This window comes from Nycticebus coucang, chromosome 3, assembly GCF_027406575.1.
Source record: "Nycticebus coucang isolate mNycCou1 chromosome 3, mNycCou1.pri, whole genome shotgun sequence".
NCBI lineage: Eukaryota > Metazoa > Chordata > Mammalia > Primates > Lorisidae > Nycticebus > Nycticebus coucang.
The window spans coordinates 73477958-73494688 of record NC_069782.1 but is presented as its reverse complement, the minus strand read 5'-3'; the positions used below and the strand labels follow the sequence as shown (position 1 = coordinate 73494688).

The 16731-nt window shown below is 37.5% G+C and overlaps 1 protein-coding gene across 1 annotated transcript in view; it reads right to left on the bottom strand.

Annotated features, from left to right (window-relative positions):
• The window catches only part of ZNF25 (zinc finger protein 25), a 33337-nt gene extending 26724 nt beyond the window's left edge, over positions 1-6613 (bottom strand). The window contains exons 1-2 of the mRNA XM_053586353.1: positions 6478-6613; positions 161-277 (exon numbers count right to left, since the gene is read on the bottom strand). Coding sequence (XP_053442328.1) covers positions 161-175 — 15 coding nt within the window. The 5' untranslated portion in view covers positions 176-277; positions 6478-6613. The remainder of the gene's footprint in view (positions 1-160; positions 278-6477) is intronic.
• Between the last annotated feature and the right edge of the window lie 10118 nt (positions 6614-16731).

Genomic DNA, 16731 nt, shown 5'->3' with positions numbered 1-16731 from the left:
GACCACACTTAGAGAACTGCTGTTTTATTCAAACAATATTTTCCCTGAAGGTGATTTTGAACCATTTCCTCTTTTCTAGTTCCGTGGACTTTCTTTCATAAAATTCATTAAACACACACACACAGAGCAAAACAAAGTAAGAGCTAAATAAATAACCCACCTTGAACTTGTTCATTTTCTGTTGTTCTTGGCAAAGGGCAGAAACTATGAAGCCAGAGCAGAGACAGTTGATAGACAGAAGTCATAAGAGACCTTATCTTGAAGCTCCAGGAATCACCTATGAGAAATTTCCATATAACATTTTAGTAAGGTATATACCTCTGGGAAAGTGTCCCCATGACCCATCACAAGGATTAGGAAGGAACATGATAAAGTAGTGCCCACCTGTCTATGGTGACTCTGATATAAATTGTGACTAACCTGGGACATTTCTGAGGAAATCTAAAAATTTATTTTCTATTGGCTGTTTTGAAAATTATGTGTCTGTTCACTGAATAACATAAAAGAAATGAAAACAAATGTCCAATAATAGCAGGTTATTAAGAAGCCAGTGTTAACATATCCAAAGTATGGAACCTTAGGCTGACATTAGAAATTATGTTGAAAATACATATTTGTTGAATACATAAAAGGTGTTTAAGTGATGTCATAACAATTTTCCTACGAATATTATAAATCCCACATGGTTTTAAAGTCTTTTCAAAGTTCTCAAAAATAAGCTGTTTCTTCTCCCTAAATTGCAGTTACTCAAAAATCACTTCTTCAATAACTGTGCTCTGACTCAAATGTGATATAGTGAACCTTGAGACTTCTGTTCTACCCTAGGCTCTACTATTAACAAACCTAGTGAGTGTCTTAGTTTCAATGATTCATTTTTTTAATGAGGAGGAATTAGGTTAGATAATCTTGAACAACTCTTCATGTACCATTATGATTCTAGAAGTCTTCACATAGGACACAAATCCAGGGACGGTGCCTGTGGCTCAAAGGAGTAGGGCACCGGCCCCATATGCCGGAGGTGGCGGGTTCAAACCCGGCCCCAGCCAAAACTGCAATAAAACAAACAAACAAACAAACAAAACACAAATCCAGATGGAGACCTAGAATTCACTGTACCCTCAAAACTTGGGCAGGAGGTAGGGTAAAATTTAGTTATATCTTGATGAACTCTGACAGGGCCATCTAATCTTCTGACATGACACAAATATAGCTTCTAAAATAATAGTTTGGCACCATAATTCACGAACAGGCACTTTATGTATGTACACACAGCAAAAGACAACTAGCTACCATAATTCTGAGGTCCTTTTCATAAGCAAAAGAAACTATAGAGAGCAACCAAATTGGAATGGAAGAAGTCAAATTATACTTGTTCACAGACAACATAATCCTATATTTAGAAAAACCTGTAGACTCTGCCAAAACATTGCTAGATTGATAAAAGAACTCAGTAAAGTTGCAGGATACAAAATCAACATAAAAAAATCAGTAGCATTTCTACACAACAGTAAACAATCTGAAAAAGGAAATAAACACAGTGATCATATTTATAATAGTTACAAAAAATAATACCTAGGAAAAAATTTAACAAAATAAGTGATACTACCTAAAACAATTGTCATTGCAATTATCATCAGAATACCAATTATATTCTTCACAAAGATAGAAAAAAAATCCTAAAACTCATATGGAACCAGAAAGGACCCTAAACAGCAAAACTAATCTTGAGCACAAAGAACAAAGCTGGAGGCATCACACTCCCAGACTTCAAAATATAAAATAAAGCTATAGTCAAGACAGCATGATACTAGTACAGAAACAGATACATAGACTAATGGAATAGAATAGAGAACCCAGAAATAAATCCATGCATTTACAACCCACTCATTTTCAACAAAGGGACTCCCAAAGAACATGCATTGGGAAAAAAACAATCTTTTCAATAAATGGTACTGGGAAAACAGAATATCCATATGCAGGAGAATGAAAATGGACTCTTTTTTTTTATTGTTAGATAATAGCTGTGCACATTAGTGCAATCAAGGGGTACAATGTGCTGGTTTCATATACAATCTGAAATATTCTCATCAAACTGTTCAAGGTAGCCTTCATGGCATTTTTTTAGTTATTGTATGTAGTTTTTTGTTTGTTTTTTTTTTTTTTTTTTGTAGAGACAGTTTCACTGTCCCGCCCTCGGGTAGAGTGCCATGACGTCACACGGCTCACAGCAACCTCTAACTCTTGCGCTTAGCGATTCCCTTGCCTCAGCCTCCCAAGCAGCTGGGACTACAGGCGCCCGCCACAAGGGCCGGCTATTTTTTTTGTTGCAGTTTGGGCGAGGCTGGGTTTGAACCCGCCACCCTCGGCATATGGGGCCGGTGCCCTACTCACTGAGGCACAGGCGCCGTCCTGTACGTAGACATTTGTAGTCTGCATTTAGTAGGTTTCGCCTGTACCCATTCTAAGATGCACTGTAGGTGTGACCCACCCATTATCCTCCCTCCACCATCACCTCCCCCCTCCTTTCCCCTCCCTTTGCCCTTTCCCCATATTCTTGTGCTATAGTTTGGTTACAGCCTTCATGTGAAAGCTATAAATTAGCTTCATAGTAGGGCTGAGTACACTGGATACTTTTTCTTCCATTCTTGAGATACTTTGCTAAGAAGAATATGTTCCCACGCCATCCATGTAAACATGAAAGAGGTAAAGTCTCCATCTTTCTTTAAGGCTGTATAATATTCCATGGTATACATGCACCACGATTTGCTAGTCCATTCACGGGTCGATGGGCACTTGGGCTTCTTCCATGACTTAGCAATTATGAATTGGGCTACAATAAACATTCTGGTACAGATGTCTTTGTTATGTTGTGATTTTTGGTCTTCTGGGTATATATCTAGTAAAGGAATCATAGGATTGAATGGCAGGTCTATTTTTAGATCTCTAAGTATTCTCCAAACATCCTTCCAGAGGAACGTATTAGTGTGCATTCCCACCAGCAGTGCAGAAGTGTGCCCTTTTCTCCACATCCACGCCAACATCTCTGGTTTTGGGATTTTGTTATGTGGGCTACTCTTACTGGGGTTAGGTGATATCTCAAAGTAGTTTTGATTTGCATTTCTCTGATGATTAAGGATGATGAGCTTTTTTTCATGTATTCGTAGATCGTGTGTCTGTCTTCTTTAGAGAAATTTCTCGTCAAGTCCTTTGCCCACCCTGAAATGGGATCACTTGTTCTTTTCTCGCTTATATGTTTGAGTTCTCTGTGGATTAGACTCTATTTCTTACCATGTGCAAAAATTACTTTGAAATGGATTAGGAACTTAAATTGAAGGCCTGTAACTATGAAACTACTAGAAGAAAAGATTAGAGAAATACTTCAAGGCAAAAATTTTTTGGGTAAGAGCTCAAAAGCATAGGCAACAAAAGCAAACAGACAAAAGGGATTACATTAAGTTTAAAAAGCTTCTGCATAGCAAAAAAAAAAAAAAAAAAAGATCAACAGTGAAAAGGTAACATAAAGAATATTTGCAAGCTACCCATCTGATAACCAGAATATACATATAAGAAACTCAGACAACTCAATGGCAAAAAAATAATACAAATGACCAACAAGTATATAAAAAAATGCTCAAAATCATGCATTATCAAGGAAATGCAAATCAAATCAATCCAGAATGAGGTATCATCTCACCCCAGTTAAAATGGCTATTATCGGGTGGCACCTGTGGCTCAGTCAGTAAGGCACCAGCCCCATATACCGAGGGTGGCGGGTTCAAACCCGGCCCCGGCTGAACTGCAACCAAAAAATAGCTGGGCGTTGTGGCGGGCGCCTGTAGTCCCAGCTACTTGGGAGGCTGAGGCAAGAGAATCGCTTAAGCCCAGGAGTTGGAGGTTGCTGTGAGCTGTGTGATGCCATGGCACTCTACCGAGGGCCATAAAAGTGAGACTCTGTCTCTACAAAAAAAAAAAAAAATGGCTATTATCAAAAAGACAAAAAGTAACTGGCTTATTGTACCCTCAATGAATCTCCAACAATAAAAAAAAAAAAAAAAAAGACAAAAAGTAACAAATGTTGGAGAAAATGCTGAGAAATAGGAACATTCAAATACTGTTGAAGAGAATATAAATTAATACAGCCACTGTGGAAAACAGTATGGAGGTTTCTCAAAAAAAGACAAATAGATCTACCACATGACCTCACTGTGGTAAAGGGATCATCACATCTTAGATACGCCCTTAGCATAAGCATGGCCATTTTAGTGAGGTTGCCATTTAGAGATACTGGGCCAAGAAGTCAAATGAATTGAACCAAAGATCAGCTACAGGACAATGGGTAAAGCCCCACATCTCTGGAATATTGCAGGGCAGTTACTCCTGGAATGTTGCAGAGTGTGGACTTTCCACCCTGGCTGAACTGCCCCTCTGCAGGAGGTAGTCCCTCCCATAACTACCCTTCACCCAGATTCTTTCTATACTGATAAGCCAGATAAAGATGCCTGAAACCAGAAGGAGGCTGGGCTGACTCTGGTTCAGATCCCACTTCTGTTCTTTCTCTTAATAAATTCTCTTTTGTCTCTGGGTTGGACTCCTCTCCTTTCTGCCAACTACCACCCCATTTCTATCCCATACCCAACACCAGCAATCCTATTGCTGGGTACATATTCAAAAGAAAGGAAATCAGTACACTCAAGAAATAACTGCACACCCATGTTTATTGCAACACTATTCACAATAGCCAAGAAATGGAAGCAACCTAAGTGTCTCTCAACAGATCAGTATATAAAAAAAGCAGTACATATACACCCATATATATAAAACAATAGAATATTATTGTCATAAAAAGAAAGAAATCTTGTCATTTATAGCAACAGGAAAGGAATTGGAGGGCATTAAGTTAAGTGAAAATAAGCCAGGCACAGAAAGACAAATTTCACATGTTCATACTCATGTGTGGAAACTAAAAAAAAAGTTGATCTCATGAATGTAAAGAGTAGAATGATGGTTACCAGAGACTGGGAAGGGTAGGGAGGAAGGGGGCAATTAAGAGGGGTTGTTCACTGGTTACAAAAAGAGGGTTAGCTAAGAAGGAATAAGTTCTGGTGTTGTATAGCACAATACTGAGACAACAGTTAACAATAATTTATTGTGTATTTCAAATAGCGAGAAGAGTGGAGATGTTTCTAATATGAAGCAACGATGAAAGTTTAAGGTGATGAATGTGCTAGTTACTTTGATTTGATCACTACATATTGTATGCACATATCAAAATATCACATGTACCCCATAAATATGCACAATTATGATGTATCTATAAAGAAAGATTAGAAAAAAACTAAAAAACAAAAACAACAAAGAAAAAACAGCAGTAAGCACTTACTGCCAGCTTGGAGTTTATAAAATGCCTAATTAATAAACTCAGATATCACCAGCCAGTCTGAGACATTATATCACCAACATAACATGGAGCATAGAAGACTTGCAGGTTGCATCTTTAAAAAAGAAAAATCTGTCCCATTTCACTCTCCAGCAACCAGCCTGGGGCCTAGAAAGGATTCTCAGCTTCTCCAGTAAAATTTATAATAGAAGGCTCAAATTTACATATTTAACAGTTCTCTGAGAAGATAACCCAGAAGACGCAGGAAGGGCCTTAAATAACCCAAGAGTTTTGCCCAAGAGTTCTGAGGACTCCCTAAGCATTTTCATAAATAGAACACTACATGGAAAGATTAGGTTCAGTACACTCCAAAACTATGTTGTGGTGATTCTCAGGAACAACTGCCATACCAAATACAAGCCCAAATCATGGATTTTAGGGTAGGGAAGAGCATAAACGAATCCTAGATTGGGATAGAGCAAAACACGTGAGAATTTAAGTCTCACTTGCTAATACTGGGTAAACCAGTCTCTCTGAAGCTTCAGTATTCTTATTTATTATTAAAATGGAGATGGTTAAAAGGAAAGGATGGTTATGATGATTCAATGAGCCAATAATGAACACAGCATGCCTTGTGATAACAAAAAGCTCACCTTTATCGAGTCCTTTACCATACTTTACTTCTACTAACCTATTCAATTTGGCAAACGACCCCAAAGGTTACTAACCCTGCTCTCTGACAGATGAGCATCTGAGATGCACTGAGATGTCTGTAGACTCTGGGCCCAAGCCCAGGCCCTGCAGCTCTAGAGCCCACGTCACCAGTGGCCGGAGCGGCAAAGGGCGCCTAACGCGGCAGGCCGGGCTCACGTCACCGGGACCGCTCCCTCCCGGAGCCCCGCTTTCCTGTCGCCTCGGCCTCCTAGGGCTGCCCCCCAGCTGAGCCATAGAAACACAGTTATCAAGAGGGACGCCAGTGCCTACGGCCGGCTTCCCCACCAGGGCTGCCCCCCGGCCGGGTCACCCCTGTTTTCGACTCGGCGCCAAGCTGAGACCCTCTTCCCCGCCACCCGCCGGGCCGCAAAAGCCTTCAAACACACCTGACGGCCTCAGCCTCTGCTCCTAGCCTGCTAGGAGTCCAGGCCCCGCCTTCTGCCAGACCGCTGAGACCTGAAGGCTCAGGAGTCCTCTACCCCCTGGGCTGAGAGACAAAACGGTGACGCCTGAAAGGAGCCGGCACTGCCCATGCGCAGAGCGCACCTCGGCCCTACTACCGAACTACGCTTCCCAGAAGCCTCGGCGCCAACACTGCCTCTGTTGACACCTGAGGTTGGGCTCCCCCTGGCGGCTCCCCCTGGCGGTAGAACTGGTGACAACAACCCGGTCTTGACGGAAAGCTGTTGTGACCAGGCGCGAGGAATACCGATGGGTAACTAAAGTACTTGAAACCAAGTAGGTACAATACTGTAGTGCATTCAAAGAATAATACCCCATAAAAGCTGACTGTATCTTAGGACTGCTAGCTTTCAAAATTGCGCAACTGGTACGTGAAACATGCAATAAACTAGAAAACTTGTGTAAACTAAGACAGAAGACGAGTGCCACACATGCCACTTCCCAAAAGAAAAAAAAACCCTTAATGTTAGGTATACATTCTTCTGAGATTTTTACACAAATTTTATCCTAATGGTATTGAATATCATGGCTATCACTTCTCTAAGAAATATATACCATCGACCCTCCTTATCTGTGGGGTCGATTGGAAAATATTTGGGGGGAAAATTGCATCTGAACTGAACATGTACTACTTTTCCCCTTCTCATAATTCCATAAACAGTATAGTGTAACAACTATTTGCAGAGCATTTACATTGAATACAAAGCTTATAAATAATCTAGAGATGATTTAAAGTGTACAGGAAGATATACAAATACAAAGCCTTTTTATATTAGGAACTTGAGCATCTTCAGATTTTGATATGAGGGAGGTCTCAGAATCAATTAATACTCTACAGATACCTAGAGATGACTTACTGAATATGTAAAATAAATTACATATTTCTTGGTCCAATGACTTTGTAACATCAATTTACTCTGTGCCAACAATAGAAATGAATTTCCATTCAAAATAGTTTGAAAAGTATTACATTTTCCAAATAAAATTGAATTTAAAATACATATTAATAGAATTCATATAGAGAAAATATGTATATACACACAGAGAGAGAAGATATATATGTGTGTATATATATATATACACACTGAGAGAGAAGATATATATGTATGTGTATATATATACACTTTTCTGGATGGGATGTTGGGGAAATAATCAAAAATAAAGTCCTTTGCCACGCTATAAAATTCTTTCCACAGGTGGAGAAAAGAATAAGACAGTTTTACTTTTTTATTTATTTATTTATTTATTTTTTATTAAATCATAGCTGTGTACATTAATGCGATCATGGGGCACCATACACTGGTTTTATAGACCGTTTGACACATTTTCATCACACTGGTTAACATAGCCTTCCTGGCATCTTCTTAGTTATTGTGTCAAGACATTTACATTCTACATTTACTAAGTTTCACATATACCCTTGTAAGATGCACCGCAGGTGTAATCCCACCAATCACCCTCCCTCTGCCCGCTTTTTAATTTTTTAATTAATTAATTAATTAATTTTTATTTATTTATCTTTTTTGAGACAAAGTCTCACTCTGTCACCCTTGGTGGAGTACCGTGGTGTCACAGCTCAAAACAACCTCCAACTCTTGGACTTAAGCGATTCTCTTGCCTCAGCCTCCTGAGTAGCTGGGAACACAGGCACCTGCCACAACACCCGGCTCTCTTCTGTTGCAGTTGTCATTGCTGTTTTAGCTGGCCAGGGCTGGGTTCGAACCTGCCACCCTCAGTATATGGGGCCGGTGCCCTATCCACTAAGCCACAGGCACTGCCAACAGTTTTATTATTGAAGAAACATCAAACCAGACCGCCAGGAGCATCACAGCCAATCTACTAATGAGACTGTGAAGACAGAAAGAAATATCACATTTTTTATGTAGCCAGGCAGGTACAACTGATTACATTTTTCTCAAGATGAAAGATAACTTGTCCTCAAGTGAGAGGACTGGATAACAGGATTTGCTACACATAATTCATCCTAAATTCACCTGGTAGTTGGGATAAACATCTGTGTTAGCTAATTTCCTTTATCCAAATGAAAAGTAAAGTCTCTTATATCTCTACGATAAGCAGATAATTACACTGTAGCCGGAAACCCAGAAGTTTACCACAAAGGCAGAATGTGGTATAATCTTCCTTGATGTTTACCCTTCAAAGATATAGCTCAAGGTCATTAGGAAAGATCTTCCTGGATTGTAAAAGTAGAAAGAGGTTTACTTACTTTTTAGAAAGATTTACTAAATCTTAGAGGGATGGAGAAAGGATTTATAATTGCAAGTTTTCTCAAAGACAAGTTCTAAGAAAAGAGGAGAAAAGACCTTTTTTTCTTTTTTGCAAGAGGGAAAATTCAATTTTTTATATTTACTCTTACAGAAAACACTATAAAATTTAATGCAATTTTAATCAAGACCTCAATAAAAATTTCTGATGTAGAGGTTTTTTTGTTTTACTTGACAAAATAATTTTCACCTTCTTTGGGAAATAACTTTGGAAAATAGCCAGGAACTTTTTTTTTTAAAGTTTGGTGCTTGTTTCAAAAAATCACAGAAACAGATCCAAATGTACATGAGAATTTAGTACATATTAATATTGTCATTTCAAACAATGGAAATAGTATGAACATTGTACTTTTTTTTTCTAATTTGATCTTGAGGTCTCCCTCCTGAGGGTGGCTGTAAATTCTAGCCCTGCCTTGATAAGGCTCCAGGAACTTGGTCATGGATGTTTACAGCTTGCCTTTCATGGGATACTTCTTTATTTTCGTGGACAGCCTGCGGCCTAAATATCTGAACTATGACCAAGTATATCTCTCGTGGGAAACCTGTTTATACTGGCTGACTGTTTCTCCTACACGGCCTTCCCACAGTGGCAGTGTGCAGCTGGCAATCAAGCTGATAGGGGATCTATGCTACCTGGTATTCAATCCTGGCCATTGGATACTCTTCAAGTCCACCCACTCATTGGGAGGCTGCTCGAGTAAGTAAATTAGCCCAAAATCAAAAAGTTGACAGAGGCCTTACTACTGCTACACATTTGTGTTAGTTCCACAGGGGCCATTTGTATATATTTTGGGCAATTGAATGCCTTAATTGAAAAAAAGGGCGTTATTTCTTTTTTTTTTTTTCTATTTCTTTCCCCCATGTTCTAAATTGTTTCATTTTACTGTTTCTTTCAGAGGTCACTATTACTTTATAAAATGAAGATTTAGTTTTCATATTGTGTGCGTATTCATCTTGATTTCCAAATTAGGTTGTCAATTTGTAGCACTTAACTGTTGATAAGGCTTAAACATTTAAAAATGAAGTAGGATTAGCTAAACTACTGTATTTAGAGATGTTAAGAACTGGCATCAGGACATTTTTATAGGAAGGAATAAATGGAAGAAAAGGGTAAGATACTGTGAATAGCCCCTCAAACTTAAAAAGAAATACTTTTGTCAGTTTTAAGGACATATTTTGATTCCTTCAGTATTCTTAATAACTTATAAAATATAATTCTTGAAAAATACCCAGTATTGCTGGGTTTAATGTTTTATCATTATTGATTCTTGATATTCTAGCATTTACAAGATAGCATATTTGATTTTATTTCTTCTTTTTGGGGATATCATTAACATTTCATTGGAAATGCATATTCCTCCTAAAATACTTTGTTATCAGCTTAAATGTTGTGCATTTTATCTTAGTGTTTGGATTAAAAGATTTGGGTTGTTTAGCTTTCTTTCATTTGCTTTGTGTGTATGTATATATTTATTTTTTTATTTTTGTTTTTTTATTTTTTGGACAGAGCCTCGAGTTGTCACCCTGGGTAGAGTGCTGTGACATCACAGCTCACAGCATCCTCCAACTCCTGGCTCAAGTGATTCTCCTGTCTCAGGAGAATTGTCACTTCTCCTGCCTCAGCCTCCCAAGTAGCTGGGACTACAGGCACTTGCCACAATGCCCAGCTATTTTTTGGTTGCAGCCATCATTGTTGCTTGGTGGGCCCGGGCTGGATTTGAACCTGCCAGCTCAGGTGTACGTGGCTGGCGCCTTAGCCACTTGAGCCACAGGCACCGAGCCTGCTTTGTATATTTAATAATATAGCTTTATTTTCCAGTATGCTTACATTTTGTATTGTACAATAAACTTATTTTAAACTGAAAAAAAAAAGTTGACAGAAAGCCCTTTCTTGTCCCCAGTCCTCCATGGGCAGGCTGGCCAGCTATTTCCGGCCCATTCCCAAACACTCACCTTCTGTGCTGGTTTTCCTCAGCTCCAGACCTCCTTGCTGGCTCCTCTAGTCCACCACTGCTTCACTGTGTACCCGGAATGATGTCCCTGGGTGAGTATCCCCAACAACAGGTGGTTGGAGTTTTCTTTCCCCTATTTAGCTTTGAGGGGCTAGTAAGGAGATGTTACTAGTCCACCATCTTGCTCAGCCCTTCCAGGGCTGAACTTTCTAAGGAACAACCTCAGAGGTTGTATGATGCAGTTTACCACATGTGTTAGTCAATACAGACTGGTCATAACAAAATACCATAAATTGGATAGTTTAAACAACAAAATTTATTTTGCACATTTCTGGAGAGTGGGAAGTCCAAGATCAAGGTGGTGCTGTTCAATTCAGTTTCTGGTTTCTCTTTTCCTCGCTTAAAGACACCCATCTCCTTGTTATGTCTTCACATGATGTTTCCTTGGTGTATGCACGTGGAAAGAAAGAGATACCTCTCTTTCCTCTTTTTGCATGGCCTCTAATCCCGTGATGATGGCCCCACCCTCATGACCTAATCTAGCCCTAATAAATTCCTAAAGGTTTCATGTCCAAATACCATCACACTGGGAGTGTTTCAACATATGAACCTGTGGGAGACACAGTCATTTGGGCCATAACACCTTTGGGTCTAAATATTTTGAGAGTAACTATGTAAAAAAAAAATCATAAAGAAAGTTCTAAGTATTTTTCCCAATATATTTTTTTGCTTCTACAGTTGTGCAAAAAAGTTCCAGTTGTTGTACATCTCTTCCAGTAGTTGATGTTGTCAATATTTTTGTTATTAGTCATTCTTTGAACGTGAAGTAGTATCCCACTGTGGTTTTAATTTGAACTCTGCCATGTACTTGTTATGCATATATTTATTTATTCTAAATTTGCACATCTTCAGTGAAATGGGTATATTGTTTATTAGATTGTCCTTTTACTATCAATTTGAAGACATTCTTCGTATATGTGTATTTTGTGTATTTTCTTTTTCAGATGTATAGTGTTATTTTTTTTCAATCTGTGGCTTCTCACATTTAAAAAAATTATTTATTTTGAAGAAAAGTTGCAAACACACCACAAAATTCTTGTATCAGATTCACCAAGTGACAACATGCCAAGGAACCTCTTTTATCACACCCTCATATATATGAACATGTTAATGCAAGTCTTTTTTAACTGTTTGAAAAGAAGCTGTAGACATGATGCCCTAAACCTTTCAGTATGTATTTCCTCCAAACAAAGGCATACTCCTACATGAGCACCATATTGCCCCCAAATCAAGAAGTTGATATTAATTCATGATTAATTTAATCCACAGACACTATTCGAATCTCACTGTCCATGACAAAAATGTCATTTTTTTTCTTTCCGTGTATGTTCCTGTCCAGGAACAACTCTCAAGTCATTTTTCAGGTCTTTTTAGCATCCTATAACCCAGAATGATAACTAAGACCTTCCTTGTCCTTGTCCTACATAGGTATTGTCCTGCAGCAATATAATGCAAGCTACATATATAATTCTAATTCAAAATCATCTAATAGCCACATTAAAGACAAAATAAAAAGAAAAAATATAGTGATATATTTAACCTAATATTTCAAAATATTATCATTTTAGTATGTAATAAATATTAAAATTATTAATGAGGTATTTTGCCCTCTTTTTTTTCTCCACACTAAGGGCTTGAAATCTGGCATGTTTATACTTAAAGGACATCTCTGTTTAGACTAATCACATTTTTAAGTATTCAGTATATGGCCACTGTCCATATTGGGCAGTGTGGTCCTACACAGTTTTAAACAACAGTACAGCCCTCTTACTGTAGCCCGACTCTAAATCTGGATCTGGGTGTAATTCCTCATGGCCAGCATCAGGTTATACATTCCTGGGAGAAATATCACTAAAGTGATGCATTGCCCTGCTGGACTCATTGAATCAGGATATTAACGTGTCCCATCATTGGTGACATTAACTCTAATAAACTGATCACGTTAGTGTCTTCCAGGCTTAGTTAGTACTGTGGTTTGAATGTTATTGTCCCATCTAAAATTCATGTTGAAACTTAGTTCCCAATGCAAAAATGTTGAGAGGTAGGAACCTCATAGGAGGTTTTTAAATCATGAGGGCTCTGCCCTCATGAATGCACTAATGCCCTTATAAATAGAAAATCAAATAGAATTCCTATAAATAGAAGAATAACTTGGAGCCCTTTGGCCTTCCACCATATGAGGACACAGTGTTTGTCTCCTACAGAGGATACAACAAAAAGACCCCCTGCTCCCCAAATGCCAGTACTTTTATCTAGAACTTCTCAGCCTCCAGAACTGGAGGGAAAATAAATTTTTGTTATTTATTAATTACCTAGTCTCAAGTATTCTGTAAAAACACCACAAGCTAAGAAAGTTAGTATGGAAAAAAAATTAACCCTGACCTTGGCCTCAGATCATTGAGAAAAATTAATTCTTACACTGCTATATTGACACCTATTCCTCATCAAATCCACTCCTGATTGAATCACTACTGATGATTGCCAAATGTTGATTTTGTTATTTCCACTATTCCTTTTATATTCTGGCATTGCTTATGATTTTTGCTAGAAGACATCTATTTTCTCAATAAGAAGTATGATGGGTTCTTAAAGGTGTTCTTTATCAAGTTGAGGAAATCCCTCTCTATTTCTAGTTTGCGAAGAGTTTTTATCAGGCATGGATATTGGATTGTGTCAAATGCGTTTTTTTGTTTGTTTATTGGTGTGATTGTGGTTTTTCTTCCTTAACCTGCTGATGTGAAAGATAATATTAGCTGATTTGCATCCTCGCATACTTGAAATAAATCCCTGGTCCTGGGATATAATTCTTTTTATACATTATTGAATTTAATTTGTTAATATCATGTTAAGGACTTTTGCATTAGAGAGATACTGGCTTGTAGTTTTATCTTGTAATATCTGTTTGGTTTGGTATTAGGTTCCATGAAATGAGTTAGGGAGTGTTTCCTCTGCTTCTATTTTATGGTAGATAAAGTAGAAAATTGGCACCATTTATTTCTTAAATGTTTGATAGAATTTACCAGTAAGTCTATGGGGCCTGGTGCTATCTGTTAGAAGGTTATTAATTATTGATTCAATTTTTAATGTATATATCTTTTACTTTAAATTTCTATGGGTTTCTGATTGACAACATATAGCTGGGTCTTGTTTTTTGGTCCATGCTGACAATCTTTGTATTTTAAATGTTTTATCTAGACCACTGACATTTAAAGTGATTATTGATAAACATAGATTAGTAGCTACCATATTTATTACTGTTTTCTATTTTTTGCCCTTGTTCTTTATTGCTATTTTTGTCTTCCACAATTTTTATGCCTTTTGGAGTTTTAATTGAGCATTTTATAGGATGCTTTTTGTTCCCTTTCTTAATATGTCAATCATAATTCTTTTTTACACTTGATCTTAGCTAAAAGGCCGAGAAGTGATTAATTATAATTTTTTTTAAAAAACTTTTTTGGTAGTTGCCCTGGAGTTTGCAACATATATTAGAACTAATCCAAGTCCATCTTCAAATACCACTACCCATTTTATGGTGTGTTAGTACCTTATAATAACAAACTATTCCTAATTCCATCCTCCCTTCTCTTTTATCATTATTGCCATTCATTTCACTTATTCATAAGGTATAATTATTTAATGAAATATTTATTTTGAATATAAGTATGTATGAGATAAATCATAAATAATAAGAACTTTTATTTTATTTCCCCTAATTCTTCTCTAATTCCTTCCTTTATTCATGTAGATCTGAGTTTCTGACCTAAGATTCAAAATAAAGCACACATGTGTACTTTTATCATATCTATTGGACAGTGTAGTGGACATTCTAGCCAAGGCCATAGAGAAAAAGAAGAAAAAGGAGTCTAAACTGAACTGGGAGAAGTAACAGTATCTTTACTTGTGCATGATGTCATTGTATATGTAGAAACTCTCATACTAGAACAAACATATTTGAAAGTTTTGCATGATACAAGATCAATATACAAATGTCAGTGGATCACTAATGAAATGAATAACTGAAAATTAAAATTTAGAAATACTTTTCATAATTACATAAAAATATGAATAAGTTAGGGATAAATCTGACAAAAATGTGCAGAACCTATGCACTGAAAAGTATAAAGCACTCCTAAGAAAAAGTAAAAGAGATAAATGGAAAGATACATCATGTCCATGGATCAGAATTTTCAATTATTAAGATCAAAGTTTCCCCAAATTGATCCATGGATTCAACACAATTTCAATCAAAATAACAGTCAACTAGTTGTAGAAACTAGTTTATTTCAAAATTTATTTGAAAATGAGACAGCAAATAAGTACATGAAAAGATACTCAATATCATTTGTCATTAAAAAATGCCAATTGAAAAACACAGTGGTAACTCTACACACCTATTAGGCCATCTAAATTTAAAAAGATTAACCATATCAACTTTTTCAAGGATGTGAAGCAAATAGAAGTCTGCTGGTGGAAAACAGTTTGTCATTTTCTTAAAAAGTTAAACATAGCCCTATCATGTGATCTAGTTGTTTCACTCTTATTTACCCAAGAAAAATGGAAGCATATGTCCACACAAAAACTTATAGAAGAATGTTTGTAGCAGCTTTAATTTTTAATAACCAGAAAACTGGAAATAACCTAAATGTCCATCCACAGGTGAATGGTTAAACAAGTTATGGTATCCATAAAATGGAATACTACCTAAGAGTTAAAAAGAAACAAACTGTGGACACACATAACAACATGGACAAAACTAATTTATTTATGCTGAGTGAAAGAAGCCAGTCAAAAGAGCATATACTACTTGTGGTGGTGAATTTTATGTTATCAACTTGACTGGGCCATGGCGTGCCCAGAGTAACCATTATTTCTAGGTATGTCTATAAGGGTGTTTTTGGATGAGATTAGCATTTGAACCAATGAATTCTCAGAGTGGGGGAGCACCTTCCAATCTACTGAGGGCCCAAATAAACTAATGGCAGAAAGAGAAACTCACCCCCTTTTTCTGCCTCACTTCTTAAGCTGGGGAATCTCCTTTCATCCTATCCTGCCCTTGTACGACGATTTATACCATTGGCTCTGAGGTCTCTGGACTCAGACTAAATTACATCTCTGGCTTTCTTAGGTCTGAAGCTCTTAGACAGCAAATTGTGGTACTTCTCAGCCTCCATAATTGCATGAGCCAATTCTTCATAATAAATCAATCACTTAATCTCTCTCTTTCTCTTGCTCTCTGTAAAGAAGCTGCATGTGGAAAAGCTGGGTGGTGGGAAAGCATTCAGGAATGGTCTTCCAGATGGTCACAGGGAAATGTTTGAAGGTTGTGGATAGGTTAATTATCTTGATAGTGGCAATGATTTCAAGGCTTATACAAAAATGAAAAATATCAACTGGTACATTTTTAATATGTATAGATAATTGTGAATCAATTAGATTTCAATAAAGCTATTTTTGACTGTGCTATCTATATTAGACAGCTTGGGCTGCCATAACAAAATATTAGACTGGTAGCTTAAGCAACAGAAATTAATTTTCTCACAATTCTAAGGACTAGAAGTCCAATATGGCAGCCAGGTTGGTGTCTGGTGAGGATTCTCTCTTTCAGTTGCAGATGGCTATTTTATCCTCAGATAACCTTTCCTTTGAGTGGGAGAAGGGAGAAAGACAGAGAACATGAGGCTCGGGGGAAAGACATATCGGTGTTCAAATAAAGTCACATTAGCAGGCTGGGTGTGGTAGCTCACACCTGCAATCCTAGCACTCTGGGAGACTGGATTGCCTGAGCTCACAGGTTCGAGACCAGCCTGAGCAAGAGCAAGACCCTATCTCTGAAAATAGCCAGGCCCTGGGTAAAGGGCTCTTCTACAAATGGAACTTTGCC